We start from the raw sequence: 27,389 nt of genomic DNA on the forward strand, positions 1-27,389 counted from the left end.
CCTGTTTCAAGCAGATGCCAAGAGGACACTCTATTATATTCTGCACCATCATGGGGGGTTGCCAGTGGACTGACTTACCAGCATCCATCAGATCATCAAGCAAGACCACTTAGAAAATGGGACCTGAGTTGTACTGGTGGGAAATGTCTCTGGTGCTGGTGGGAAATGCTGTGTGACTGAACTGGCAGGCAGGACTTGCATCTGGGGAGTCCAGGCGGAATACCAGCTATTAGGAGTCAGCAAAACAAAGCACTGAGTTGGTGGCGTTGGGAGGCAGCTGAGAACCTGCAATTGTGCTTATTAAGCACATGTTGCTTTTCAAAGGATCATTAGAGACGAGAGAATAGTAAATACATCTTATCGTGGCATAGAAACAAATTACATTGCTAAAAATTTAAGCTCGGAGCAGCTTGATATTTTTCTTTCTCTAGCGCCAGCAGGGCTGGGTTTTCGCTGTTCTCGCTCGTTTGCTTTCCCCCTTTCAGAGCGGTAACTTGCCATTATTACAGAACCATAATTAAGAACACAAGCTTGCTGCTGATTGCTTTTCATTATCATTCATTTAAACGAGAGGAAAAAGCGGCCCATATTTGTTCTTGGGATTATGAACAGTAATAGATTCTTTTTGAGGGCTTTAGCTTACTCCTGGGATTTTCCTGCAGTGAGCCTTGGACTCATGCTTCATCACCAGTTACGTTACAATAAGCTTTCTGGGAGATGCAATCAGGGCCACAAGTGCAACAAACAGGGAGGGGGGGAGGGGGAAGCATCCACAAGAGATGTTTGGCCTCCCAGAGGAGACTCTGATGCTTCTAGGTTCTGGATTACACCTAGAAAGTCAGGTTGCTGAGGAGGCCAGGAGTGCTTTTTATCATATCCATTTGGGGAGATGGCTGGATTCATTCTTGTTTTTCAGATCTTGCTTTTCAGAAATGTTGCTGAGGGTGCAAATCAGGCCCCCAAACTAGGGATTCGCCATTCATTTATATTAATGAACGTTGCTTTCTGAAGCAGCTGACTGTTTGGTCCATATCTAATTTGACTCTTAATGGTTGGGGTCAAGTGAATAATTGTTTCTCTCTCTCTCTCTCTCTCTCTCTCTCTCTCTCTCTCTCACACACACACACACACACACACACACACACACACATATAGTGCTTTAGTATGCTCACATATGTTTGAGTGCATTTTGAGTTTAACGCTAATACTGGTCTCAACCCAAGTCCAAGAATATGACTGGCTGAAGCAAAATAAAAAGGAAATAACCACTTTTGGCTGGATTGGAGAGTTGAAGACTCCTTTGGTAATGCTTGGTGTTCCTTTGGGAAGAATGGCAGGATAATAAATAAGCAATAGGCTCTATGTGCTTCAGGAGTTCTCTTCCTGAACAATTGCATATATTTTGAAATCGCTGTCATGCCGCGTTCTCACTGAAGGGAGAATGAGAGAGAGATGTGAGCATGTGTTGACCTCTCCCTTTGTATCACCTCTCTTGCCTTAATGACTAGGATGTCAAGTGGAGGGTTCAAGTCTTCTCTAATTTCCCATTATGCTTCTCCCCACCTGACTGCCATCATCTGTAGAGAGTATCAGTATGAAAGTTTCTTCTGTTGTCTGAAAAGCAGGATAAGGAGGTGCTTTGTGGAGGTTGTGTAATGGTGTTACGTATGTCATTAGATTGTGTAATGGTGTTAGGAAGAAGTGGAAAGGCTATCCACAGCTTTCTCCTGAAACACTTTAGGAAAGGAACATTGCATTTAGAAAGAATTATGGGCAGAACAACACAATAGAAAACCGCACCTCAGAATTAACAGGAACATGTTTATTTATATTTGTTGTCCTTTTATACGAATGTCTATCCCACCTCTCACATAAATGTCAAGACACGCTTCATCTAAGATTAAGCTTGCAAGCTTTTTGCCCAGCCCTGAACCTCTGCCTTGAATTTGCAACCTCACCTGCAGAAAGGAAGTATCAGCACATCCCACTGCCTGCTTTGCTATTGCATAGACTTTTGCTTTTGCTGAGAGACGGTCCTTTGCAGCTGTTCTCCCATAGACTTCTATCTGTTACAGATAGACTGAGCACAGCGATGTTGTCTTTGAACGGAAGTTTGCAGAATATTTATATGAAAGGTAAACGGCGGTTAGAACACACATTTTTGCTTTTCTGGGGACATTTTTGGCTTTCTGGGACTCATTGCACATTTCATATAAATACTTGATAGCGAGACCCAGTGCCGTTAATTTTTTCATATGAAATAAAATAGAAGTTAGCTTTAGCAGGGAGGAAGCTGAGGCAAGATGAAGCGGTATGTTTTCCCTGCCCACAATTCTTTATTTCAAATCCTCTGTGTTTGCCATCACAGCACCTGTTTGAATCCTGCAGAGGGAAAGATAATTGGGCAGGCAAGTTGGGCAAGAAGCCTATGGGACGGGAAAAGGATTGAGCAAACACATTCAGCACTGCTTCTTCACTTATTGTGTGTGTGCACGTGCACACACACACACAGAAGGTGCTTTTGAAAGAATGGGAGGGAGGGTGCATCTGTAAACAGGTAGCTGAGATATTGCAAATGGATCACTGACAACAGGGTTTGTTGGTTTGTTTGGTTTTTACTGATTGGATTTTCCCTATAAAGGGTAAATCCAGATTAAGTTGGGAGGGGAGGAATGCAAGCTGACATTTTGATTCCTACACTGTTGTGTGGATGCTGCAAAACAGCTTGTGTCTATGAGGAGGACCAGATCCCACAATAAACACCTGCATGGAATCTCCCAGAGACAGACATGGAAACTCTCCAATACAGGTTTGCATATATAGGTATTGGGCACCTCAGCCTCTCTATTGGGCTAACAGAAAAGTACTTTTTTGCAAGGTTTTGCAAGTCCTCAGACCTGACCTCTGTGAGACCTCGGAAGTACCGCTACACCGCTGCTACTGTGTGACGTCATGACTTTATGTCACGGGCGCCATTGGGCACACATAACCTGGGGCCCAAGTCAGCATCCCTGGCCTGCTAGATCTAATTTAGAATTTCTGGAGTAAGTTATAGAGCAGATCATCAGTCTCTTCTTTCAGCCTGCCTATGCGAAAGCCTCTTTTAATTGTCTTTCTATGAAATGCCAATCTTGTGTGACTTCTGCCATGAGAGACCGACGCTGCAGTCTGCAGATCATTTCTTCCCATAAATTTCACTCACTGATGCTAACTTGGATTTAAGTGATCTGTGCATTGCATTCGGACATCATACGCAAGAGTATTGCAGCAAGACCAAGTCACGGAGGATGCCTTATGTTGAATCATACTTCCAGAGTTGGTCCTACTGATAAGCAGGAACATACCAGGGGAGGTAACAGGGTCCTTGTGGGGAGTGAGATTTCCCCATTACCAGCCATTCCTGGAAGTGGGAGTTGTTCTTTCCTTCCTCCCATGCATGTTATTTGGAAAGTGAATTGTCATGTGAGCAGATTATAAATATTTTACAATAAATAAAATTTTAAAGAGATGGGGGGCAATAGCCTTGATCCCCAAAAATGGCGGGGGGGGGGAGAAGCCCCTCTTGCCACATCCCTTTGGGGTGACATGGTCCTTGTGGTGATGGGGGATTTCACCCAGGTGGTGCACTTTTCCCACCTCATGCATTGAGAGATGATGGGGAGGGAATAGGCAAGATCCCTGAAAAAGGCTACGTGGGGAAAGAAGCCCACTCCCTTCTTTCTCCCAGTGCAAGGTGACTAGAGGGATTGCTCCCTTAGCCTGCCTTAAGTGCCTGCAGAGGTGTGCCTGTGTGCACCTGTCTAGGAAAGGAAAAAGAAAGATTACACAGGATTTAAAACCTTCTCAATTTTTATTGTACTTCACAGTGGCATGTCACACAGACTGTTGTTTTTTTTTTTACATTGTGGTGTAAGGAGGTTTCTGAACCATCCTGGGTTCGTTGCAGTCAGCACTGCTTCCCACTAGGATTCAGTTTCCACTATAGCTAAGTTTTTCATCTTGTTATCCCCTTTGGCTGAAATTTGCATAATTATTTACATTTCAGTGAAATGGGAAAGTTTTTACAAATGCAGTATACATGTAGGTCCCGCTTACCAAACACAATGCATCCCTGGAAACTGTTTGTTAGGCAAGCGTTCACATAACAAGTCCACAATCTCTGTGGATTCTTATGGAAATATTTCTAATCTGTAGTTTGTCCAGTCTCTCTTCCCCGCTCCCTTCCTGGTTTCTTCCAGAAATGGCTGCAGCCAACCAGCAAAAAAAAGATACATTATTTGTCTTTCTTGCTCCCTGATTTGTCCATTTTCTCCTGCTCTCTGATATATCCTATCTACCCTGCTCCCTGCCTGCCTGCCTGCCTGCCTGGCTTCTGCTGACCAGCAAACACAAACAAGGAAGGAAGTGAGCAAACTCTGGCTGTTTGGATATCTGAATCTGTGATGTGTATAGCAAGGTTTGGGTGCCAATTCTTTGTGTTTGGATACCTGAATTTTCACATAACAAGCGGGTGAATAGCAGGACCTGTGTATATAACATAATTCTTTACATACTACTTGCAGACCAAAAAAAAAGAGTTAATACCACTCGTATTAGTTTACATGAGTTCCATTCCTGACCTCCGGTGAACATGTGAATTGCAGGAATTTCCACTCCCATTTCTGTTTTTGACAGAGTTCTCTGGCATCCAAGTTGTGTTCCATGCAGGGTGTCCCATGAGCAGCCACTGCGTTTGCAAACTCCAGCTCAGTGAGAACTTCCAAATGCAAGGGGCTTCAGTGTGGAAGGTACCCTGATTGTTATGCAATAGGGGACTGTGAAGAGTGAAAATAGTGAGCTATCTCTATTCCTGCTTTGCTATCCTAAATGTCATTCAGCAGGCTTTAAGCATGTTCCCCTTTGCCTGTATGATCAGCTGCTGCTCACCATTGTTACTGGCCAGGCTAACTAAGTGAGATTTATATTGAGTGGAAACTGAAATCAGACCTTTTCATCCAGAAACCTCTAGCATTTAAATGCATCCCCCCTGGGTTACTGTATCTAGTATCACAGCTGGTGCACTTCTGTGTACCAGGCACTCTTCTAAATGCCAGCTCTGGACTTTAAAAAGAGCCAGAAGCAGCCACTGCTGGCTCATATATTGATTGTTTCCTCACATTTGTTATGAGCCTTTATTTCATTTTCTGATTAATAACAGTTGTTGTTGTTTGTTAAATTTATTACCCACCCTTCGGCCAGCAAGTCACAGGGTGGGTTATTGCAATTTTAAAATCAGCATTAGAAACAATTGAAACAGATTACAGTCACAGGAATAGGGTGGGTCCTAAAAACACTCAGGTGTCAAAGGCCTGGGTGAAGCTGAGAGCTGTACAGCGATGGTGCCAGACACACGTCTGTGGAGAAGGAATTCCACAATTTAGTTGTAAGAACCAGACAAATAACAAATGGGTATAACTACGGTTCCTCTCCCATGGTGAGCTTTGATATTTTGCAAGGAGCTGGCAACTGCCACCTGGCAACCAACTGCTTGCATGTGCATTGAGAGCAGTTGCACCCAAGAAAAGCCAGGCTCAAATCAGGTGGGGGGGGGGAGTGGCCAAAGAGGAGGAGAAAATAAAAATTGCCAGTGAAGAGGTAAGATCTTGAAAAGGAAATTGCATGATTGCAATTATTCATTCTTTCATTGAATTAATATCTCATCCTTCCTCCCAAAGGAGCCCAAGGCAGCAATCAATAGCTGACTCAGCATCTCCTGTGTTTCAATTGCTTCATAAGTGATGGGGCTGAAGGACAGCTATTTCCACTTCCTTACAGTTCTTACATTAACGTTTAGGAAACATACCTTAGATTCTGTCCACCATCAGACCACTGAGGAATCAGTGCCTCGGTAATAACATTCCAGATGTTTGCGAGTGAGTAAGCTCATTCCTCTGCTTCTTCCTTCTGAACTGCTTTTATCAATGAAGGTAGGAGAATCATCAGAAAGCTGAGGAGGGAAATGTACGGTAATACACTGCTTCTAGGAAACCTGTGAGATTTCCAAGGGGTGGAGCCTTAGAGTACTCTAAGGCTCCATCCCTAGGGGGGAAAAACAGTAATGGAAAGGCTCTCAAAATGCATGTTTACAGTTGTGACAGTAGCAGCCAGAAGAGCAAATCTTGCCACCTTCATTCTTCTGAATTACTATATTTGAATATCCTGCATATCTCACACTTTCCCACTATTTGGTGGGGGTTTCACCACTATCAGTATTCCATAGTTTTCAATGCAATAATAATAATAATAAAAAACCTAATATCATTCAGGAATGAGCTACTTCATCCTGTTTACTGGTAGGACCAGCTCTTATCATTAGGTGGAAGGCACTCCACCATAGCTTGGTTTAGGAACCTCTTCCACAAGATATCTGGTTGCAATGCACAAACGATTCAACCGCCAGACACAAGAGCTGACCTCCAAACCAGCATGTCTTTTCAGTATGGCCCCTAGCCATAGTAAAACTATGTACATAGTACAGAGAATATATAGTTATCCAAATGTTTTAGGTAACCCCCTGCTATTCAGATGAATGAGGCTGCACAATATTCAAAAAACATTAATTAATCAGCCTAATCAACAGAACAGCTGGGTCACATCCCCAATTTACACACTTGCCTCCTCCTTGTGCAGGTCAGTTTCTTCCTCTGGAAAACAGAAGGAGCAATGAGATTAATCTGCTTTCCAGAGACACTTGCCAGCCTTAATTGCTATTTGCAAAGTGCTCTCTGCACCTCCAGCGGAGGCCATGTGGAGGTATTTGACACTTTGTTGGCTCTTGCTTCTTCCCTCTGTTCTGTGGCAGAGGTGAAACTTTCTGCACAGGTATATCGGTTTGCTTAATGGCCGGGAGTTCAAAGCTGGATCACTTTTGCTTTTCTTATACTGCTTCATTTCCTTCTTTACTTTGCCTTCTCCTCCTTCCTGCAGGTGCCAGAGTTCATTTTCTGGATAATTTGACCCAATTCTGTCTGTACAGCTATGTTCCTTGACTAGAGGGTTCTAACCAGAGTGTGCTAACATAGGATTCTTCATTGTACTGAGTCAGGATTCTCTACCCTCATTGGCAGAGGCTTTCTGGGTTTTCAAACTGAGGTCTCCCAGTTCTACCTGGAGATGCCAGAGGTTGAATGTGGGACCTTCTGCATGCAAAGCAGATGTTCTATCACAGAGCTACAACACTGTGTAGCTGGATTTTGAACTTACCCGCTGGCACTTTCTTCCTGAAAGTGTTGAGGATGTCAAGGCTTCTGGCTTCATGTAAATGATTTCCTCCAGGTTTCTGTTATATTTCCTCAGGGCCAGTGCAGTACAACAGGGTTGTTGATTTGTCCAATAACTGTCAGATAGTGTCTATAGTGAAACCATTTGAGAATCAATGTAAGGTATTGTTAAAAGTGTATTGCCACAAATCAGATCAGACTGATTTCTGGAGGCATAAATGTCCCTGCTAAAACTTAGCAAAGCAAAACTAGCCTGTGACCAATCCTTATGGTCAAGCTATGCTGTGGCTAAGTCAGTCTGATCTCCTTCCACTCGCTGGTGTTTCCGCTAGTTCCTTGTGTAATTGTGCAAAGATACACGTATAAATTCGTGCAATTACACTGCTTCAGTATGGCTGAAGTGCACACTTCCTGGAAGTTTAAAAGATTTTTTAAAACACCAGTTTATGACAATGCCAAACAGTAACACCCCCCTCCTCAGGTGGGGACCGGTAATAACATTTTGAGCAAGATGTAGCTCTATGCTGTGGGTAGGCAAACTAAGGCCCAGGGGCCGGATCCAGCCCAACCGCCTTCTAAATCTGGCCTGCGGACGGTCTGGGAATCAGTGTGTTTTTACATGAGTAGAATGTGTCCTTTTATTTAAAATGCATTTCTGGGTTATTTGTGGGGCATAGGAATTCATTCATTCCCTCCCCCTCAAAAAAAAATAAGGTCTGAGGGACAAGTGGACTGGTCCCTTGCTGGAAAAGTTTGCTGACCCCTGCTCTATGCTGTGTGATGGGGTTTACTTACAATTTGGTAGCTATGCGGGGGGGGGGGGCAGGGGAACACGACCAATTCTGGCTTTGTAAAACCAGCATCGCTGACATCTGGGCAGTAACATAGACAAGAGTCAAAGAGGATATTGCCTATTTTGCAAATCTGTGCTTCCACTTGTTGATGAAGCAGGAGCATGAGATGAGCATGACAAGATATTCAAATCTTTAAATAGGAACCACAGGATGTGGAGCAATCCTGCACCAGCCTCACATCTTTGACAAATACAGGCGTGACCTATATTGATGCCATGCTCAAAGCTGGCAGCGGTGCAGATGAATGCAGCGCCCAGTGCAAATCAAGTACACATCAGAGTACACACATTGCACTATGCACTATTCATTCCCCCCCCTCTCTCTCTCACACACACACACATCTATATATATATCTGTCTGTTTCTCGCTCATTAATGTTAAAACCTTGGGAGTATATATTTAGGCAATGACCATTGGCATTTATTCGCCAACTTGCAGAGATTTCTTGCTTTTCTACAATTTTCTACAGTTCTTTCTGGCTTATCCACCCAGAGCCAACGCATGCATCATCTTTACTTGACACCTTTGAACTTCTTCCAGTTTATCTATAGTCTTCTGACAGCAAAGCAGCCAGAACAGTGTACAGTGTCCAAATGGACTTCTTCCAGAACTGTGGAGGGATGCATACACCCTTCTTAATAATACAACTCATTTTGATATTTTCCATGTGATTATTTGCCCAGTCCTAATAGTTTTCTATTTGTATGCTCTGTTGCTTCCTATAGCTAACACACCTAAATAAGTGGGGGGGGGGGAGGCAGAGATGATTTAGGTAAATTTCCCATACACTAGTTAAAGAAATCCACTGGTGGTGTTATTTAAGTGATAGAGCCATCAGTGAAGAGCCACCACATTTAACAGTGACATATGTGTAATTCCATGGGATGCAGGTGGCGCTGTGGGTTAAAGCCTCAGCGCCTAGGACTTGCTGATCGAAAGGTCAGCGGTTCGAATCCCTGCGGCGGGGTGCGCTCCCGCTGCTCGGTCCCAGCGCCTGCCAACCTAGCAGTTCGAAAGCACCTCCGGGTGCAAGTAGATAAATAGGGACCGCTTACCGGCGGGAAGGTAAACGGCGTTTCCGTGTGCGGCTCTGGCTCGCCAGAGCAGCGATGTCACGCTGGCCACGTGACCCGGAAGTGTCTCCGGACAGCGCTGGCCCCCGGCCTCTTGAGTGAGATGGGCGCACAACCCCAGAGTCTGTCAAGACTGGCCCGTATGGGCAGGGGTACCTTTACCTTTACCTATGTGTAATTCCAAGCCAGCACTTCACCAAAGATCATCCAAAACATTTCTCAGCATGGTTGAGATTTTTAAGATAAGATGGGGAAAAGTGAGGGCCGAAAGGTACAAGAAAGGATAAACACCTGCTGCTGTGAATAATAAAAGCCTAATTAAAATGTTAAACTTTCCCAAATTGAAATACATCCAATATGTGCTTACAATTAAATCATCTTTTTAAGATATACAAAATGTTTGCAAGACATATTTGTAATATGGGGAGTTATTCAGTGTCTTGGTGTGTCAATCATTCCATCGGCGCAAGCATATTGGCTGGCCAGGTGAAACAAGTCCCACCCTCCTATGTGCTGTTCTGGGGGCCCCCCTCTACAAAGTAAAATTCAGATGACATGTAGGTGGGTGGAGAACACCCCATTATACAAGTGGAACTCCACTGACAGGACTAATTAGCTGAATCCCACTCAAAATATTTTAAATATATTCATTATAATAAAGCACCAAAATAGTGTCTTTGCCTCTTAACCCTAATTTAAAATGACCTTGCCTCCTGCCTCACCTGCAAGAGCCAACCTCCATGGCACTGAAGGTACGTACATATGGAGACTGGGAACCTGTCAAATATTGCTTGATGTCATCACAATTTATTTTGCGGTGAACCACCCCAGCAGCAAGAAATTAAATGCAAGTGCAAATAGCAGCTGCCAAAAGGTTACTACTTTCATAGCACAGCAGAACGAAAAATATTGGGAATGGGATTTTGCTGTAGCACAACCTTCCACAGAGACATCCTCTTTTCATAGATTTAAGGTCTTCACTGGTAAAATCAAACACTTGCAGTATTGGGATGTGGAGCTTATGACAAAGGGAGGAGCCAAGAAGAGACAGTGCCCAGCCATATCATTATCATCATCATCATCATCATCATCACGAAAGGAATCTGCCTAACATGTTCTTGTTGCTTATCTGCCAGTTCTAAGTAGAAGCTCTGTGGATAATGCCTTGTCAAACGAATCTTTCACTTGCTTAGCTGATAGAGACAGCAATTGGTTCCAGTGTGGAACGATTTAAATCTCCAAGCCAGAAAGGCCTGGTTCAAAGCATTAATTTTAATCAAGTTTTCCATTTAAGGAAAAGTCAGCCTATCCGTAATGCAAAATGACTAAACTAGTCTGACGGGCTTTGTTAGGCTTCTCCCCAACGTCACAGAGCCAGGGGCAGCTGTTATGGTATGTTACCTTCTCTTCCTCCCTCATTCACAGTACTGTACTGAGATGAACGAAGCTGGACTAGGTCCATCCATTTTAATACTACCACCTTGGTCAACAAGCAAGTGATGCCATTACCAAAACTCAGGTAGAGAATACCTACCCCTCACCCTGCCTCCCACACTTAGGTAGCAAATACCTGGAAACTGCCAAACTGGGTCTGATGCATATTTTCAGACTCACTATCCACATTCCTTAACCATTATTATTTCTCAATAGCTTCAGATTTAAAGTGTGTTGGAGCAATGATCCCCAATTATGTGGACAGTTCTACTAGGCAGAGGGCCTTCTCGGTAGTGGCACCTGCCCTGTGGAACACCCTCCCACCAGATGTCAAGGAAATAAACAACTATCTGACTTTTAGAAGACATCTGAAGGCAGCCCTGTTTAGGGACGTTTTTAATGACTGGTGTTTTATTGTGTTTTTAATATCCTGTTGGAAACTGCCCCGAGTGGTTGAGGAGGCCCGGCCAGATGGGTGGGGTATAAGTAATAATTAATAGCAATTAACTAATTAATTAATTAATTAATTAATTACAAGCAGACATGAGTAGAACCCCTTGAAGATCTTCCCCGTTGGTAACTGAGGGGGTGCGAGGATATAAGGTTAGGGTTTGCATGTGCAAATGCCTAAACACACCTCAAATGTTAAGGTGTTTGTGTTTTTCAAGGCAAAGGTCCTGTATTGAACCAAGCCAGAACCATTAACGAGAAACATTTATTTGAGGCAAGTCAGGAAGCATATAAAACATGGGGGGGGGGGTGTTGAGAGGGAGAAAAACAGATTTCTGAGTAAAACGTAGCCTAGTCATATACATAAGAGCTGAAGACTGAGTGGTTTGTATGGCTCCCCCCCCCCTTTCCTTTTCTTTAGTATTTAAATTGTAATACTGACGTCTGTTTTTAAATGTTTTTATTTTATACTGGCAAGCTGCTTTGTGCAGATAGCTATATTTTGAAAGAAGTGTCTCATAAATAAATGTATTTTTATACCACTGCTTCTCCACAGAACCCAAATGGGCTTGCATGTACATCTTCACAATGAATGAGAGGCAGGTTAGGCTGGCAGATGGTGACTAGAGTAAGGTCACTAGTGAATTCTGGAGCTTGAGTGGAAGTTCGAACCTGGGCCTCTCCAGGGATCCTAGGTCGCAACCTAACGCCTGCAGTACATTCAACCATTACCCAACAACAACTGCGAGTCCATTTTCAAAACGGCCTTATTTAGCTACACAGCAGTATAATCAAACATGCCACAGGGATCACTCAAGTCAATGCATTCACTACCTGACAAATTGAGATTGATGAATTTTTCCATTTCTCATGACTTTTGGCCAATCGTAGCACATTTCCCATGAGAACAAGATAGGGACAAGACCTGATGAACAGGTCTTTAAGTCCTAGTGCGTTCAATGAGGCTTACTTCTCAGAAGAAATGCACTGTTTCTGGCCTTAATGCTAAGATGAGGAAGCACCCTTATGCACCCACCTTGAGGTTGTTGGGTCACAATTCCCCTCGTCCCTGAACACTCGCCATGCTGACTAGGGCTGATGGGAGTGGAACTTTAATTTCTAGAGAGCAGCAGGCACTCCCCTTCTCTGCCTTAATGCATCATTAGCTGCCCTGGGCGCAGCTTGATTCAAGGAAAGGGGTTGTACAAAGAAGGAGAATTGAGTCTAAATTCACATTTTTATTTGTTGCATCCAGCATGTAGGAAATGGAATGTACCAGCTCTCCTTCTTTAAATGGTTTCAGTTTGGTTCACATGTAATTCAGAAGAATAATGCTTAGTTTTCCTACCAGTTGCTAGAAACTGCAAGAGGGGAGAGTGCTTTTGTACCCAAGTCCTATTTCTGTGTTTCCCACTGTGAGAACAGGATGCCTGACTAGATGGGCCACTGGCCTGATCTAACAGACTCTTCTTATGTTCCCAAATCTACATTATGTCTAGTTGGTACTGCAGTGGACTCAGATTGACTGGGAATTAACTAGGTTCCAGGGGGGATTCTGAGGGGAAACACGAACCGTAGGGCAGGAGAACTTTTGAATTGGCATGGCAAACTATGTCTTGATTTTTGAATAGCTGCCGTTCTGATGCATTTAATTCATTGGGAGAACTAGCGCGCAAGACCTAGTTTAGATGCAGGCATCGAATGGCCCCTAAGAGAAAGGAAGAGGTTGCTGTGGAGAAGCAGTGTGACTCCAGTGTCTGGTTGCCGCTCTCTTACAGGCTCCTTAAACCTCTTGGTTCACGTGAAGAATAAGCAGCCCACTCAAGCCTTGTCACTCAAAGGGGACAAAGGAAATGCCTGGCAACAAGCACATGTACCTATCAACCCTGCAGGACCTTTCCAGGTAAGCAGATCCTTGGGGGCCGAGGCAACAAATGCCAACTCACATAGATGGACTAGCAGCAAAATAGCCAGAAAACTTGTTTACTCCTAGTTGCTGTGGTTGTAGAAAAGAAGTCAGAGTCAAAGGGCCCCGTGAGCTTATTAACAACCTACTTCTCTCCATGAATGGTCAGTTAGTATTGTTGCTTGAGCAGCAGGTAGCCATGTAAGCACATGCCTCAATCTGTCCCCAAATTAATTCACACTTTCATCCGGTATTTTCCAGTCTGCTGCAATTGGTTTATTTTGCACAAATCTGTGCATCTATCTTGTCATCTGCTAATAAAGAAAAATGTTGTTGTTCTTCACATAACGCGCAATAGATAAGCATGTCTCAGCCATCAACAGATATTTACAAATCAGTTACCTTTCCTGCCCAATCCTTTTCAAAGTTAATTAGCTTCCATAGGCAAAGTAGCCCTGTTAGTCTTTTGCAGCAAAAACAACAAACAGCCTTGTTACATCTTAAATACAAAGTTAATGAAGTGGCTAATGGCACATCACAAAGCCATCTATGGCTGTGACCCTAACCATGCCTACTTGGAAGTAAGTCTGACTAAAGAGATTACTTATTTCCATATCGTTTGATGAGCTTTGCATGCCATGGGCTTTAAAATTTCACAGTAGGAAGCTGACTATCACTGAACACAATGGGATTTACTTATGAGTAGACATAGTTAGGATTACACCGTTAGTGCATATAGGCTGCCTTTGGCAACAAATACTTCAGAAACGAGAAAAGCAGAGAGGTGCTTGAATATGTAACGAATATGTAAATAGCAAACAACATGTGCATGTTTTTTAAAAAGTTAATTGTGGAGAACTAAGGTAGATATCCTTCACAGCAGGAGTCTATGATGCAATGGGGGTTGAATGAGCAAGAGTGAAGGAAAATTGCTTGTTCAATCAGATTTCTCTGACATCCTTAGCACCAGGCTACTACTTGTAACTGATGCTTGAGTCAAGAGCAATGAATCTGCTATTGGCCTCCTAATTATAGGGCAGTTTGTGAGACCCAGACATGCCTTTATTCCCCATCTGTGGTAATTCATGATGATACTTATGAGTTTGTCTGCTAATACATGGCTGGAGCAGCTGTTGTGTGCCAACTGCCTTGTTATTGCCAACTACGAGGTGACATGAAAGTTTATAAAATTATGCATAGCATTAAGAAAGTGGGTAGAGAAAAGTTTTTATTCCTCTGCCATGACACTAGGGTTGCAGTACTTCAAGAAGTAAAATTCCTGATATATTTTTTTTAGGAAGATCCCAAAATTGCTGAGATTTTTGGGGGGAACCAACTCAAATTGTTCAGCTTTTTTGGGGAAAACTCAACCAAAAATAGTGATTTAAAGCTTTTGGAGCTGTTTCCACTCCAAAAGCTTTTGGAGCTGTTTCCACTGCCATACATCCAGGTTTCCCCTGATATTTTGCCAATCGGCAAAATTCTCCCGATGCCATTTTTACACCCAGAAACCAGGACATATCAGGAACTTTCCTGATGTATGGCAAGCCTACATGACACTAGAAACTGTAGAAATCCAGTGAAGCTGAATGTTGGGAGATTCTGGACAGATAAAAGAAAATACTTCTTTATACAGCATGCATTTTGACTACAAAACTCGCTCCCACAGAATGCAATTATGGCCACCAATTTACATGGCTTTGAAAAGAGGATTGGGCAGATTCATGGAGAAGGCAGGTTCATGGAGGAGAATAGCTACTAGCCCTGATGGCTGTGCTCTGCCTCCGAATATCAGTTGCTGGAGACCATAGGAGAGGAGAGTGCTCTTGTGCTCAGATACTGCTTAAGGGTTTCTAACAGGCATCTGGTTGGTCACTGTGAGAACAGGATGTGGTACTAGGTGGCCCCTGGCTCTTATTACATTTTTATGTGTGACTGGGTAGAATTAAATGTTATGGGAGACGTGTGACTGCTACCGTTAACCCTACAATGCAGTGCAGCGGCTAAAGTATAGCACAGCGATACCATGTTATTCAGTTTTATTTCTGGATGTTGTCAGAGAGAAAGGAGGATGAAACCCTGGACCACTAATTTTTGGTGGCAACTACATATTTCATATAATGTGTGGAACTATCTATGTTAGCAGAATGTTTCTTGTGGCCTTTGAGCCAGGCACATTATTACTCTTGTTATCTATAATTGGGTATATAGGAGTAAGCTCACACATTTGCTCTAAGCATTGTTTACTTTGCACAAGTTTTTAGAGGCTGTCATCATTTGTTTTTTTACTGACCCTGTGTCTTTAACAAGCACTTTAACATGCAGCAATTTAGGCAGGGGAAGCTTTTCCTCCTGTGAAGATCCATGGGAAGAAAAACTTTGCTTGGCGAAAACATGCTGCTGGTTGGACTCGATGACCCTTGTGGTCCCTTCCAACTCTAGGGTGCTGGACAAGAATGGGCCATTGGCCTGATTCAGCAGGACTCTTCTTATGTTCTTAAAGTGTGATGGTACCATGAGGACACTACTGCTTCCATCGCTGCACTTCATGAGCCACCACTGGGTTTTCTATGGCTGTGTGCTGAGACTATGGAGAGGTTCGCAGCCCTGTAATTTGTGGTGAATGTGAATACAAGGACAGCTGTCATCTTGCAACTGTAGGACATTTGTATATGAATGTTACTCCATTTCTAGGTATCTTAGAAAGTTTAGAGTTTAGAGTTGGGATTAGGAAAGGCCACTCCCACACCTTTCCTCTGTAACTGGCCCAAATTGAGACAGGATGCTGTAGCAATGCAAAGCTATACTCAATGACATTTGCTTGTGGTGATTCAGCAACTGGTTTTGCTTGTGCTTAGGATATAACTAAGGTTTTGTGTGTATTTCTTTATTTTGATGTAGTATTTTATTTTGTTACTAAATTCTATATTTTATTAAATTTCTACACCGTCCTTTATCCAAAGCTCACAGTGTAGTTTACAATATAAAAACACAATAATGTACAATAATAATAAACCCCACTGTTTAAAAGGCCAGATTGTTCCATGAGCTAAAGGCCTAGGGGAGGAGGGATGTTTTTGCCTGGTGCCTAAAGATATGTAACAAAGGTGTCAGGCGAGCCTCTCTGTGGAGAGCATTCTACAAAAGGGGAGCCACCACAGAAAAGGCGCGTTCTCATGTTGTCACCCTCCAAGACCTCTCATGGAGGGGGCACATGAAGAAGGGCCTCAGGTGATGATCACAGCATCTGGGTTGGTTAATACTGAGAGAGTTGGTCCTTGAGCTATTGCAGTCCTGAGCCACTTAAGGCTTTATAGGTCAAAACTCACACTTTGAATTGTGCCTGGAAAATAATTGGCAGCCAGTGCAGTTGGGCCACGATTGGTGTAATATGCTCAAACTGTTTTGCCCTGGTGAGCAACCTGGCTGCCGAGTTCTGCACCGGCTGAAGTTTCCAAACTGTCTTCAGAGGCAGTACCACATGTAACATGTTGCAGTAATCTAAGGTACAGGTTACCAGAGCATAGACAACAGTAGTTAGCTTATCGCTGTCCAAAGCTGATGGAAGGCAGTTGTGAAATGGATTCAGAAAGTACCCCCAAGCTACATACCTGCTCTTTCAGAGGGAATGTAAACCTATCAAGAGCAGGCAATCACCCACCAATCTGCTCTAGGAAGCCACTCACTATCAGTGCCTCAATCTTATTTGGATTGCAACCTATATCTTGCAACCTGGACATTGGAAGCATACTTTTAAGTCCCTCAATGGAGAGGCAGCTCCAACTTCCAACTCTGCTGTTTTGTAATTTTGTTGACATATATATTTTTACTGCATGCTTAAGAGACATTCTCCGTCCCCAATAAATCTTGGGAACTGTAGATCAGGGGCAGGTAGGAGGCAGGGACACATAATTGTGAATATTATTAGCACCCCATGGTGGACCACAATTCTCAGGAATATTTGTGGAAAGCCGTAAGTGTTGAATAGATTAAAAAAGGTGTTAATTTGTAGTGTAAATAGGTCCTGTGGTCTGAAAGGGTATTATTTATTATTTTGAGCTGCTGCTGCTTCTTGTGAGGGGCAACCCACAGGTGTTTGTTCCTGGAGAGTTCATTGTGATTGTTATGCCCTGCATCTTTATTTTCTTTGTTCAGGGAATGATTCCTTATGAATGCATGTCTGTGTATTTGCTTTGTTTTACTTAGCTCTGAAGTGCATATCATGCTTTGGGGTGCCATAAAACAATAATCTTGTTACTTGCAAGTGTGCTGTTTATGGCTTGTAGCTCGCTTATTGCTGTGTGCTTAATGACAATGGGGATGGGCAACTAATTTGTTATCATTCAGTTGCTTATGAGCCTGCTCCAGCATACATTGGTTTAATTCATAGGCTGCTTTGACTCTCATTTCTGTTATAATGTTTCTGGACCATTTACACTTGACAGTGATGAGAACATAAATAGCAACACTCATGAACCCAGATTTCTAGGCACACAGTAACATTGTCATTTGGTCATATGCCACAAGGCTTATGCAGGGCAACATTATTATTTTTATTCTATCTGGCTCATCTGGGGGTTTTGGCTGGGCCCTCAAGAGCTGGTGATGAACCTGGGGTATTTCCAAATGACCGCATCAGGTGTCCTTCATAGGCATTTGAGCTACTGCATCAGTCTCCCAGCTGACTTTTCAGTGGCTATACTAAAGCTTGAGTTTGTACATAATAGGTAGCTGGATGGAGGAATAGTTTTACTGTGAAGTATGGTGAAAGAGGAAAGGGCTCTTGCATCTTTCTTTAATGGTTGTGTAGGAGAGGCAATATCAGCAGGTGTAGCTTGACACAAGGGGAGGTGAAATCTCAGAGAGAGACACATCCCTTCAGACTTTATCCTTTAAATTGCAGCAAGTGGGAGGTAAGGAACGTAGTAGAGACGAATATTTTCTTCTGAATACATGGACATTGCTCGTGGCAGGCTTGAGTTGCAGCCATCTCTTGCATAATAGGATATGAACACAGAGGTTGGCTTTGCCCCTTAGGGAATGGGAAGCGACTGAGCCTTTGCCCTAAGCTTCCCGTAAAGCCTTGTAACCATAGGAACAGCACGCATGGCATGGGCTAATGAAGCTGTAACTGCCAGGCCTCAAAAATGAAGGAGCCCCCTGTGGTTCCAGAGTAAGCAGGACAGAGGCAGGAACAAAGTTGTGGCCTTCACAGTGGTGGGTTTTGAGATATTTTAGCACCAGAGCAAGCATGAATCCTGCCTCAAACAAAGGAAGATGCAGCTTGACTTGCTCCCTCCTTAGCTAGTTGCCTTTGGTGACTCACCTGCTATCCTAAGTCCTGGGGCAGATAACGAAACAAGGATGACCCATTAAAATGAGGAGGACATGCAAGAGTATATGCATACTTAAGTATCTACAACTACTTTCCAGTTGTAAACCACTGACACACAAAAAACTGCAGTGTTTTACGTTGCCTCTGAAAGATGCTCAAGCTTGGGGGCAGGTGCATTCAGTAAAAGATGACTCGTGCTAAGGGGTGAGGTAAAGGATAGCAAAGATGTGACGAGACAGGAAAAGGTGCTGGTTGAAATGTAATGTTGTACTCATGTGATTGCTTCTCCATCACATTTACCACACAATCCCATATTTGTCTGCTCAGAAATAAGCGTCACTGGATTGATTTCCAATTAAGTGTGTTGGAGTAAGCACCATTGGGCATGGTGGTATTTACTTCTGAGTAGACATGCATAGGATTGCACTGTTCCATTACCCAGCACCAACAGATGAGCTTCCTTCCTTTTCCTGAACCATACCTCTTCTCACATTGCTCATTTGATTTAATCTTCGTATGCGCTGCTCCATTTCCCCTCTTGTCTATGTCCTGGTTATTTTCTGAGTCATCTGCCATTTGAACCTGCTGATAAGCCTAGATGTGGATTCTCAGTTGGTCCCTACATTTATGATAGGGCATGGTAAACACAAAATGACCCGAAGAGAATTTGGGCATTTTTCTTCCTTTTAAAAAACAAACAGTATCTTGGAGAATGGGCATGTGAGAGTTTAAGGGGTCGGGTCACTGGCCTGCTACCTAAGATCCTTTCCAACTCTGATGTGCTCTGCCTGCAGATCATCTTTGAAGGCGTCCGTGGCACAGGCTCAGAGGGAGATATTGCCATTGATGACGTCACTCTAAAAAAGGGAGATTGTCCAAGGAAGCCTGTTGTTCCAGACAAAGGTAATGGGTTATATTTGGTGTGGTGTTTGAATACTTGTATCCCAAATCAGAAGTAAAGGTTGGGAGAATTCTGCATGTTGACTTGACAGTTTCGCATATTTGCTTATAGCAGCAGGGTCCATTATTGATTAAGGTGTGTGTACCTGCCTCACTTGAATTACTTCAGTGTTCCGAAGTAGAGTCAATGGCACAGATGAGATTTCTGGTGGAACAAGAACTGGGAAACATGCCACACAATCACCCGATGCTTAACCAATTTTCCATACGTTGTTGCAAATGGTTTATTGATCCTCATAACCTTTGCCATGTTTGTTAACCAAAGTTGTTCTTTAGAACCCCTAATCATCTTCATTGCCCTCCTCTGCACACATTCCAGCTCATCAACATCCTTGAGCTGGACACCATACTCCAGGTGTGGTCTGACTAAGGCAGAACAGAGTGGCCCTGTTACTTCTCTTGATCAGGATACTGTACTTTTGTTGATGCAGCCTTGAAGAGCATGAGCTTTTTCTGTGGCATCACATTGTTGTTGTTTATACTACAAAAGCAGGAAAACTTACCTTAACTAACCCTTCTTCTTTCTTTCTTGCCCTGCAGCAGTTGTCCTTCCAGAAAACGGCGCCATCACCCAAGACAAATTTCCCCTCTGTGGACCGTTACTTTTCTTCCTTTTTGTCCTGCTCAGATGATAGCAAGCGAGTCCGTCCGTCTTCTGAGACTTTCCTCCTCCTTTCTACTTGGTCACCTCTGCTCCTCTTCCTCCCCCTCCTCACTGGCACACCAAAGTGTCCATACCAAAGACTGATAAGCATGACGACGCAAAGGGGATCCAGCTCAGAACATGGAAGGATTCCTGGAGGAAGTCATAATGTCTAAAAGAAAAAGAAAACAAATCTTGATTATTAAAAAAAAAAACCACAAGAGAAAGAGGGAGGAAGCAATGGAAAGAAGAGATGGAAACAATGGAACGAAAGGCAAAGATGAGAATGACAAAGCTATTTAAAAGGATGAATGAAAGCGGGGGAAAGCCACATTTCCTTGGGAATAGTGGACAGGACTTCCTCAGGGAAGTGGGAACTTTTGTTTTAAACAAAAACAAAATATATTAAAGCACAAATTTCTACAAGAACTGTTACCTTCTTTACCACAGAGCCTCAGTTTAGGAGACAGTCTAGCACAGCGCCCCCTTCTGGGTCTCTGTGTTATGACCTTTCCCTGGCTGGCTCTGCCTACCATCATCTGTCTGCTGCAGCACCACCTCACCTTTTCGAAAGAGCATCCCACTTGTCTCCATTGGGGGCTGCTCCTCCCTGCGTGCCGGTGACCACGGAATCTCGCCCCCGCTGCATGTGCTTCAGAGTCTCCATATGCATTTTCAAGACTCTCATGTATTTACTTGTCCATGTGCAATTTGCTTTTGACCCATCCTTCACACCTTTGTGCCCCCCAACTTTCGCTCGGCAAAGCAGAGAAACAGACTCCTTGCGGATGGTGGAGATGGATGGAAAAAATCTGGGGCAGACGTAAGCTGCAGGATCAGCTGTTGACCTCCTCTGCCCCCTCCCTCTTTCCCCCCTTCTCAAGCTGCTCAGCTCTCCCTCCCTTTGAACTTGTTCTTTCCACCACCATGGAATCTAGCATAGGGAATGAAAGAAGAGGCTTTTTGGTCAGGGGCCTCTTTGGCAAGGTGACTGAATTGTGATGCTGCACTTGGCAGCGTCAAAAGCATGAGCTGCAGAAGCCTTAAAGCAAGGATCTCCTCTGAAACAAATTATTTAATAATAACTGTCTCCCATTCCATTTTTTTCCATAATTATCCCACCAAAAACATTTTCATATACTACCTTTCATCTTCTCCTAAGCCCTTATGACACCTGAATTTGCAATAGTTGTTTGTAAATTGTAGTACCTACCTGTGGCTCAGTACTAATTGCAGGGTGCTGATATCATGGTGCTTGATTTACCACTCAAGGATGAGACTGCTCTATTTCAGTTTGCATGATGAAGTTGGGAGACAGGTGGAGCCCTCAAGCCGGGTGATGAGCAGAGGAAGCAGGAAAAGAAACAGACCAACCCCACAGGAGTTGGGGCAGGTGGATGCACAAGGGCAGAAAGCTTAAAGGGAATTGGATTGCAGACTTGTGTTTTCAGAGATGCCACACTACCACTATAAGAGACCAAGTGACCTCAGGAAAGCAAGCTTGTTGCTCCCAACTTGAGCTGGGCAGTATTAACCCTTCTAAATCAGTATGTGTTAAACTATACATTATGAAGTCAGGAGGAGGTGGTCTTCTGCTTTGGATAAATGTTACCCTGTTGCCCCTACTTCCATAAGCAGTTCGCAGAGGGGAGCTTTCAGTACAAAGGTTCACTCTGCACCAGTGCACCCATTACTTTGAGCTTGTGAACTGCATTCGTATTCAAGGAATACCTTGGGTGTAGAAATACCCACAGATGGGACGCGGGTAGTGCTGTGGGTAGCCTCAGTGCCTAGGACTTGCCGATCGCATGGTCGGCGGTTCGAATCCCCGCGGCAGGGTGAGCTCCCATCGTTCGGTCCCAGCTCCTGCCCACCTAGCAGTTCGAAAGCACCCCCAAGTGCAAGTAGATAAATAGGTAACGCTTTATAGCGGGGAGGTAACGGCGTTTCCGTGCACTGCGCTGCTGCTGGTTCACCAGAGCAGCTTTGTCACACTGGCCACGTGACCCGGAAGTGTCTTCGGACAGCGCTGGCTCCCGGCCTCTTAAGCGAGATGAGCACGCAACCCCAGAGTCGGACACGACTGGCCCGTACGGGCAGGGGTACCTTTACCTTTACCTTTAGAAATACCCACCCACCCCCATCTCACCTTCCTCCACCTTCAGTGCTGTCTTGGCAAGTCAGGGCCTTTTTGAATCCAAAATGTATATATTTGAAGGAAGGTTAAAGTAATTTAGGAGCTAGTAATGGTTTTGGTTTCCCCAGTACCCAATGCTTTCATGGACTTGTAGAGTTGGAAGGGCACTGACAGTTACTTAGTCTAGTTCCCTGCAATGCATGAATCTCAACTAAAACATCCATGAGAGATGGCTATCCAGCCTCTGCTTAAAAACTTCCAGTGAAGGAGAGTCCACCACCTAACGAGGAAGTCTGTTCCACTGTCAAACAGCTCTTGTTGCCAGAAAGTCCTTCCTGATGTTTAGTCGGAATCTCCTTTCTTGTAACCTGAAGCCATTGGTTTGAGTCCTACCCTCTGGGGCAGGGTATCTTCCATGTGACGGGCCTTTAGATATTTAAAGATGGCTATCATAATTCCTCTCAGTCTCCTCTTATTCAAGCTAAACATGCCCAATTCCCTCAACTGTTCCACCTTGTCAATATCCTTCTTAAATTGTGGCGCCCGGAACTGGACACAGTAGTCCAGGTTTTGTTTGGCCAAGGCAGAATAGGGCAGTACTATTATTTCTCTGGAAACAGGGCATGTATCCACAGCAATGACCAGAGGAGGAATGACCACTGAGAGGAGTGCAGAAAGAAGAGACACCATGGTACACCTGCATCAGCACAACCAGGTGCCTTTCTCTGCCCCAGCTGCAACAAAACATGTCTCTCCCGTATCAGTCACTTCAGCCACAGCAGGCGCTGTAACTCTCCAGCGGTTTGACTTCTCCCCTCAAGGGACACTCTTCCATTGTCTCCCAAGATGGACTGATGCCAGCAGTATTACTTCCCTTGATCAGGACACTATACTTCTGTTGATTCAGCCTAGCTTTATCCTACGCATGGAAGGAATAGTTTCCTAAATTGGTTTTTGCAGGGCTAGATTTGTAAGGTAGCTACAGAGTAGGATCCCAGCCAGTTTAACTGCCAAGTTGTGCCTGAATTAACCTTGATGGTTCTGAATATGCTGATTCTGCTCCTTCCAAAACTCCTTGCAGGTCAAATTATACTGGTGCTTGTAATAATCTAAATGTGAAAGGGGAAGGAATGGCCACATTCCCTTATGTAGGAAGATTTAAAGCACAATTCTACACATGTCCCATTTAGCTCCATGGAGTTTACTCCCAGATAAACTATGTATAGGTCTGCAGAGATTTTTGGTACCCTGAGCAAATATTATCACTGTTGCAGGAGATTTGAGGAGAGCATATGGCATAGATGAAAGAGATGCTCTTTCATATGGTGATAGTTGTATAGGTTTGGCTGCAAGTGTGAATGCTGGCAGAGGAGAAACAAAGTTTATGGCATCTGAGAAATTCATTAAGCATCATATTGTTTAATCTGGATTGGATTATATATGTTTTTCCTCCCAGATGTCCCAAGTGCTTTCTTCGTTTTCACAGCCGCACAGAAGCAACATTCAGAATTGTTTGCTGTCCATCATTTGCTAGTGGCTCTGATAAAGAATCCTACCCCAGTTATCTCTTACACAAAGGAGGATACTAGATTGCTGTTGTAGAAGAGAAAGGTGGTAGGGTCTCAAAATTTCTAAAAGCCTCTATGACTGGCCTTAATTGACCCCCTTTTAAAAGAATGGAGGCTGCATCACCCTTTCCTTCTGATTTTGCAGCTCTTAGAGCCATTGGATAGGTAAAATATTGTTTCGGAAAGTGTGGATTAGGTAGGTTTGCCTTTAAATACCAACTGAGTCCAATTTCTCCTCAACCCCTAATCCTGGAGGCCATATTGTCTTTGAGACTTAGTAGTCTATGGGTAGAAAGAGTTGTGAGCTACCTTGGAAATTTGGAGAGTTTTATTGCAAATAGGCATTGCTGATATTTGGTAGAACAGGTGTGTGGGATTGGCCATATAGAGAGGGACGGGGGACAAAATACATATCCTGGGCTGGTACTGTCCTCTCTGTCCCTTTTTCGGTGCGTCACCTTTATGATTTGAGCATACATCTATATGAGAATGTGTAAGTAAGGACCAATGGTGCCTATCTATTCATAGGGGATATGACTTGCTTGTAGGAACTAATCATGTATTCCGTTGTCATTGGTTCAGGTATCTTACCAGTGATAAATCTGCATTTTAATCATCATATAAGTCTCAGGGAGCCTCATTTACTGATCCCTCCTCCTCCTTTTCGTTCTCTTTCCTTTCTTTGGCTTAGAAATAGCAGGTTTCCCTGGGGAAAATTGCTACCTCAAGTGCCTTGGCTCGTCAGAAGCATGAAGACTGAAACAACAGGTTTCATGTCATTGTACAAACTGTTGTTAAGAGGAAATATAGAATGTTTTTACAGTAGCATGGACAGTGCAGCTTCTTAAACCCTAGACCTGGCACCGCATTTGTTAATACTGGAAACATAAACACTTGCAAGTGAAGCAGAGTTGGGTTGCATTAGTACTTGAACATTTAGACCTCCAAGTAAATGTCAGGTGCTTCCAGAGAAGTGTTACAGTCACTTAGGAATCAGCAGCTACTTATAGCCTAATGGATGTCAGATGTGCTGTTATTTAAAGTACATATAAAATTATTGTTCTGCTCTATTCAAGTGGTACTTTTTATGAGTACAAGAAGCTTAGAACCCAATACCCTAGACACACAAGATTTTATAAATATTCTGCCATCTTAAAGGAGACCTGCAATTTCAACTGGATGTATTAATTAACCTTGTGTGTTATGATGCAGCTATTGCATGAGACATTTCATTCATCCAGCAGGTGAGTTTCATTGCTGCATAACAGCAATGTGTGTGGAAAGAACTGTGAGCTGCAAACCAGTCCATCATGGAAGGTACTACAAAAATCTGAGATACAGTATTGTTATTTTCATGGAGGCTTGTGGGGGGGTGGAGAATAAAGTAAAGACATGAATGTGAACCAATTAAATATTTAGGTTATGTGTGTGCATATGAGATGGGGGTGTATTTGCCATCAGTAAGTCCATTGGTCTCTCTTAGCCATGCCAGATTATAACCTCCCTATTCAGAGGAAGTATACTTCTAGTTGCCAGGTGCTGTGGACAAGCAATAGAGGGTGGCCATTGTCCTCCTGCTTTCTGCTTGGGAGCATTCCAGGAAAATCTGGTTGGTCAGTTGAGGAGAAGCCTGGAACAGAAGCAGCATATCTTCTTATTGGATGCAGGAGAGCCTTTGCTTTTCAGTGCTGCAGCCACTGCATTCTGAACAACAGTTGCTGCTGACTTAAAACCTTTCATGCCTACATAGTCAAACTAGGGCTAGTATTCCTGCCAGGTGAGTGTCCCTTTTATACTGAAGAGTTAGCTTCACAAAACCAATCAAGGAACAGATACTGTATTATGTGATATATCTCACCACTGGAGAAGGGTCACAGTGAGTCACTGCAGAATGTTTGAAGAAAGGACTGAATTAAACAGGTGGGGCATGGGGAAATGATTTCAGATTATTAGCTTGCCTGTTGTTTAGGATTGATTATTAGTCAAAAGAAAAAGGGGGGCACATATGAAGGATTATGGATTTGTATGGCTGTATCTCTCTGGCTGTTGTACAAAACTAATTTCCTGTACTTTTGGCAGTTATTACTGGCATTGGGCCAAGTTAGTAAACTTTATGTGTGGTGTGAAGGATTGCAAGTGCAGTCCCATTCCAAGTGGCCCATGTTATATTAGAGGATGTGCCTAAATATGCAGTGCAAACTGAGTTTAGCCTTGGGTCTTGATATAAAGCAACAGGAGTTCAAATGCACCTTGTAAAAATGATTTTACTTAATCAGTCCTTAGAAAACGCATTTAAATGCAAGTAAGAAAAGTTTGCAGATGAAAATGATACTTGTACAGGGTCAGTGCCCAAAAAGAAACAAGTCTGCAACCTCCCTCTTTGTGGGCTAGCCTAATATTGTTCAGACCTCACAAGGAGACAGGCTGAGGCAGAGATCCCTTTTCCGCTGGAAGAAGGAATTTATTAGAGCCTTGTCACGGAGCAGTCTTTTGCCTCCACCAGGTGCTTTTCTCTGCTGAGACCAGGCTCCAAGCAGTTGAACGCTTCTTCCCCTTGTAGCCTTGCACAAAGCTTGCTACATTTCTCTCAGAACTATAGAGGCAGCTTTAGCCACCAGCTGACATGCCAACAGGAGGACTGGCATTCTTTGCACGAGAGCTGCCAGTTTTTGGAGCGCTGTCTTCTTCACGTCCCAATGTTTTTCATTTGCCCTGATTGGCCTTGGATGATGTTTAATAAATGAGCAAGACATTTACAGAGGAAGATCTCCCATAGTGCCTTTGAAAATTGCATTTTAACGAGGACCAATTTACACTCCATGGTAATAAACTGCAGTCTAGAGACCATGGTTATCGCAGGAAGCTTACAACCTTAGCCTGCTTTGCAGCTGAAGAAGGCAGCATGGGTAGTTTGAGTGTTTCTGAGTTTTACCCCAAGCAGAGAACTGTGGCAGACTGGTGATAGCCCGCCCTCTGTGTGACAATAGCAGAATCAGGAGGAAGCAGCCTACCCTACATGTGAGAATGTGGACGGCATTACCTTCTTGTTCTCTGATGCCTGGTCTATACGCGCGACAGAATGAGATGGAAATTAGGTGGTGGAAACCTGAGATAGTAGAACAGACTATACCACTTCAGACTGCAAACAGAGGATCACATCAGACCTCAGTTTGACTTTCCTGTCCTTATCAAAGAATCGTTTACAAGAGGGAGAATAATAAGCAAGAGAGAAAATCATTTAACAGATAACTTGATAAGAACTTGACTTCATTCAGCCAACATCCATTTGCTTCATTGCTAAGCAATGCTATAACTAGTGTCTCAGATGGAGCTCCAACTGAGGGAGGAGGGATTTTACACTTTCAAAAGTTATCCAGACACCAGCTTTTCCTGCTTTCGTCTTCATTTCTCCCCACCTCCAGGCACCAACTGATGTAGTCACCTGTTGCATAGAATGGCATCCCTGACTACATTGCTGCATATACATGTCTGTAGGACAATAGCATTCTCTTTTAGATTGCAGCTCTGCCTACAGAACCAGTGTTACAAATATCTCAGGCATCACACTAACAAGTTGCAGATAATGCCTGGTGGAGCACATTGGACAGTGTTATTGGTGTGGCCACTAGCTGAACTTTTTATGATGACACAACCCACTTCCCTAGTATCCAGCCAAATAAATTCCCCAAGTGTGTACTATATCAAACTCCAATAAATTAAATTGTACTATAAACACAAATCTATACATTGTCATACAGTTTATGAATGCT

At 43.5% G+C, this 27,389-nt stretch overlaps 1 protein-coding gene and 1 long non-coding RNA gene across 9 annotated transcripts in view; one reads left to right on the top strand and one right to left on the bottom strand.

The window, feature by feature from the left end:
• Positions 1-27,358, top strand: part of MDGA1 (MAM domain containing glycosylphosphatidylinositol anchor 1) — a 248,235-nt gene extending 220,877 nt beyond the window's left edge. For 2 of the 5 annotated variants that reach the window (XM_079969201.1, XM_079969203.1), the window contains exons 15-17: positions 12,849-12,973; positions 19,106-19,214; positions 19,812-27,358. In XM_079969201.1, coding sequence (XP_079825327.1) covers positions 12,849-12,973; positions 19,106-19,214; positions 19,812-19,903 — 326 coding nt within the window. In that variant the 3' untranslated portion in view covers positions 19,904-27,358. The remainder of the gene's footprint in view (positions 1-12,848; positions 12,974-19,105; positions 19,215-19,811) is intronic. The other 3 variants (XM_079969202.1, XR_013836862.1, XR_013836863.1) reach the window with 3 other exon arrangements.
• Positions 3,849-19,882, bottom strand: LOC307212255. Of its 4 annotated transcripts, none has more exons than XR_013836898.1 (4): positions 19,775-19,882; positions 13,126-13,287; positions 7,243-7,389; positions 3,849-4,015 (listed from the first exon to the last, which is right to left on the bottom strand). It is a non-coding gene; the product is annotated as an uncharacterized lncRNA (long non-coding RNA). The 4 variants fall into 4 exon arrangements; XR_013836899.1 differs by having other exon boundaries at positions 3,849-4,244; XR_013836901.1 differs by having other exon boundaries at positions 13,126-13,290; positions 19,775-19,864.
• Positions 27,359-27,389: the final 31 nt, after the last annotated feature.

Source organism: Podarcis cretensis (assembly GCF_951804945.1).
Source record: "Podarcis cretensis genome assembly, chromosome: 3".
Classification (NCBI taxonomy): Eukaryota; Metazoa; Chordata; class Lepidosauria; order Squamata; family Lacertidae; genus Podarcis; species Podarcis cretensis.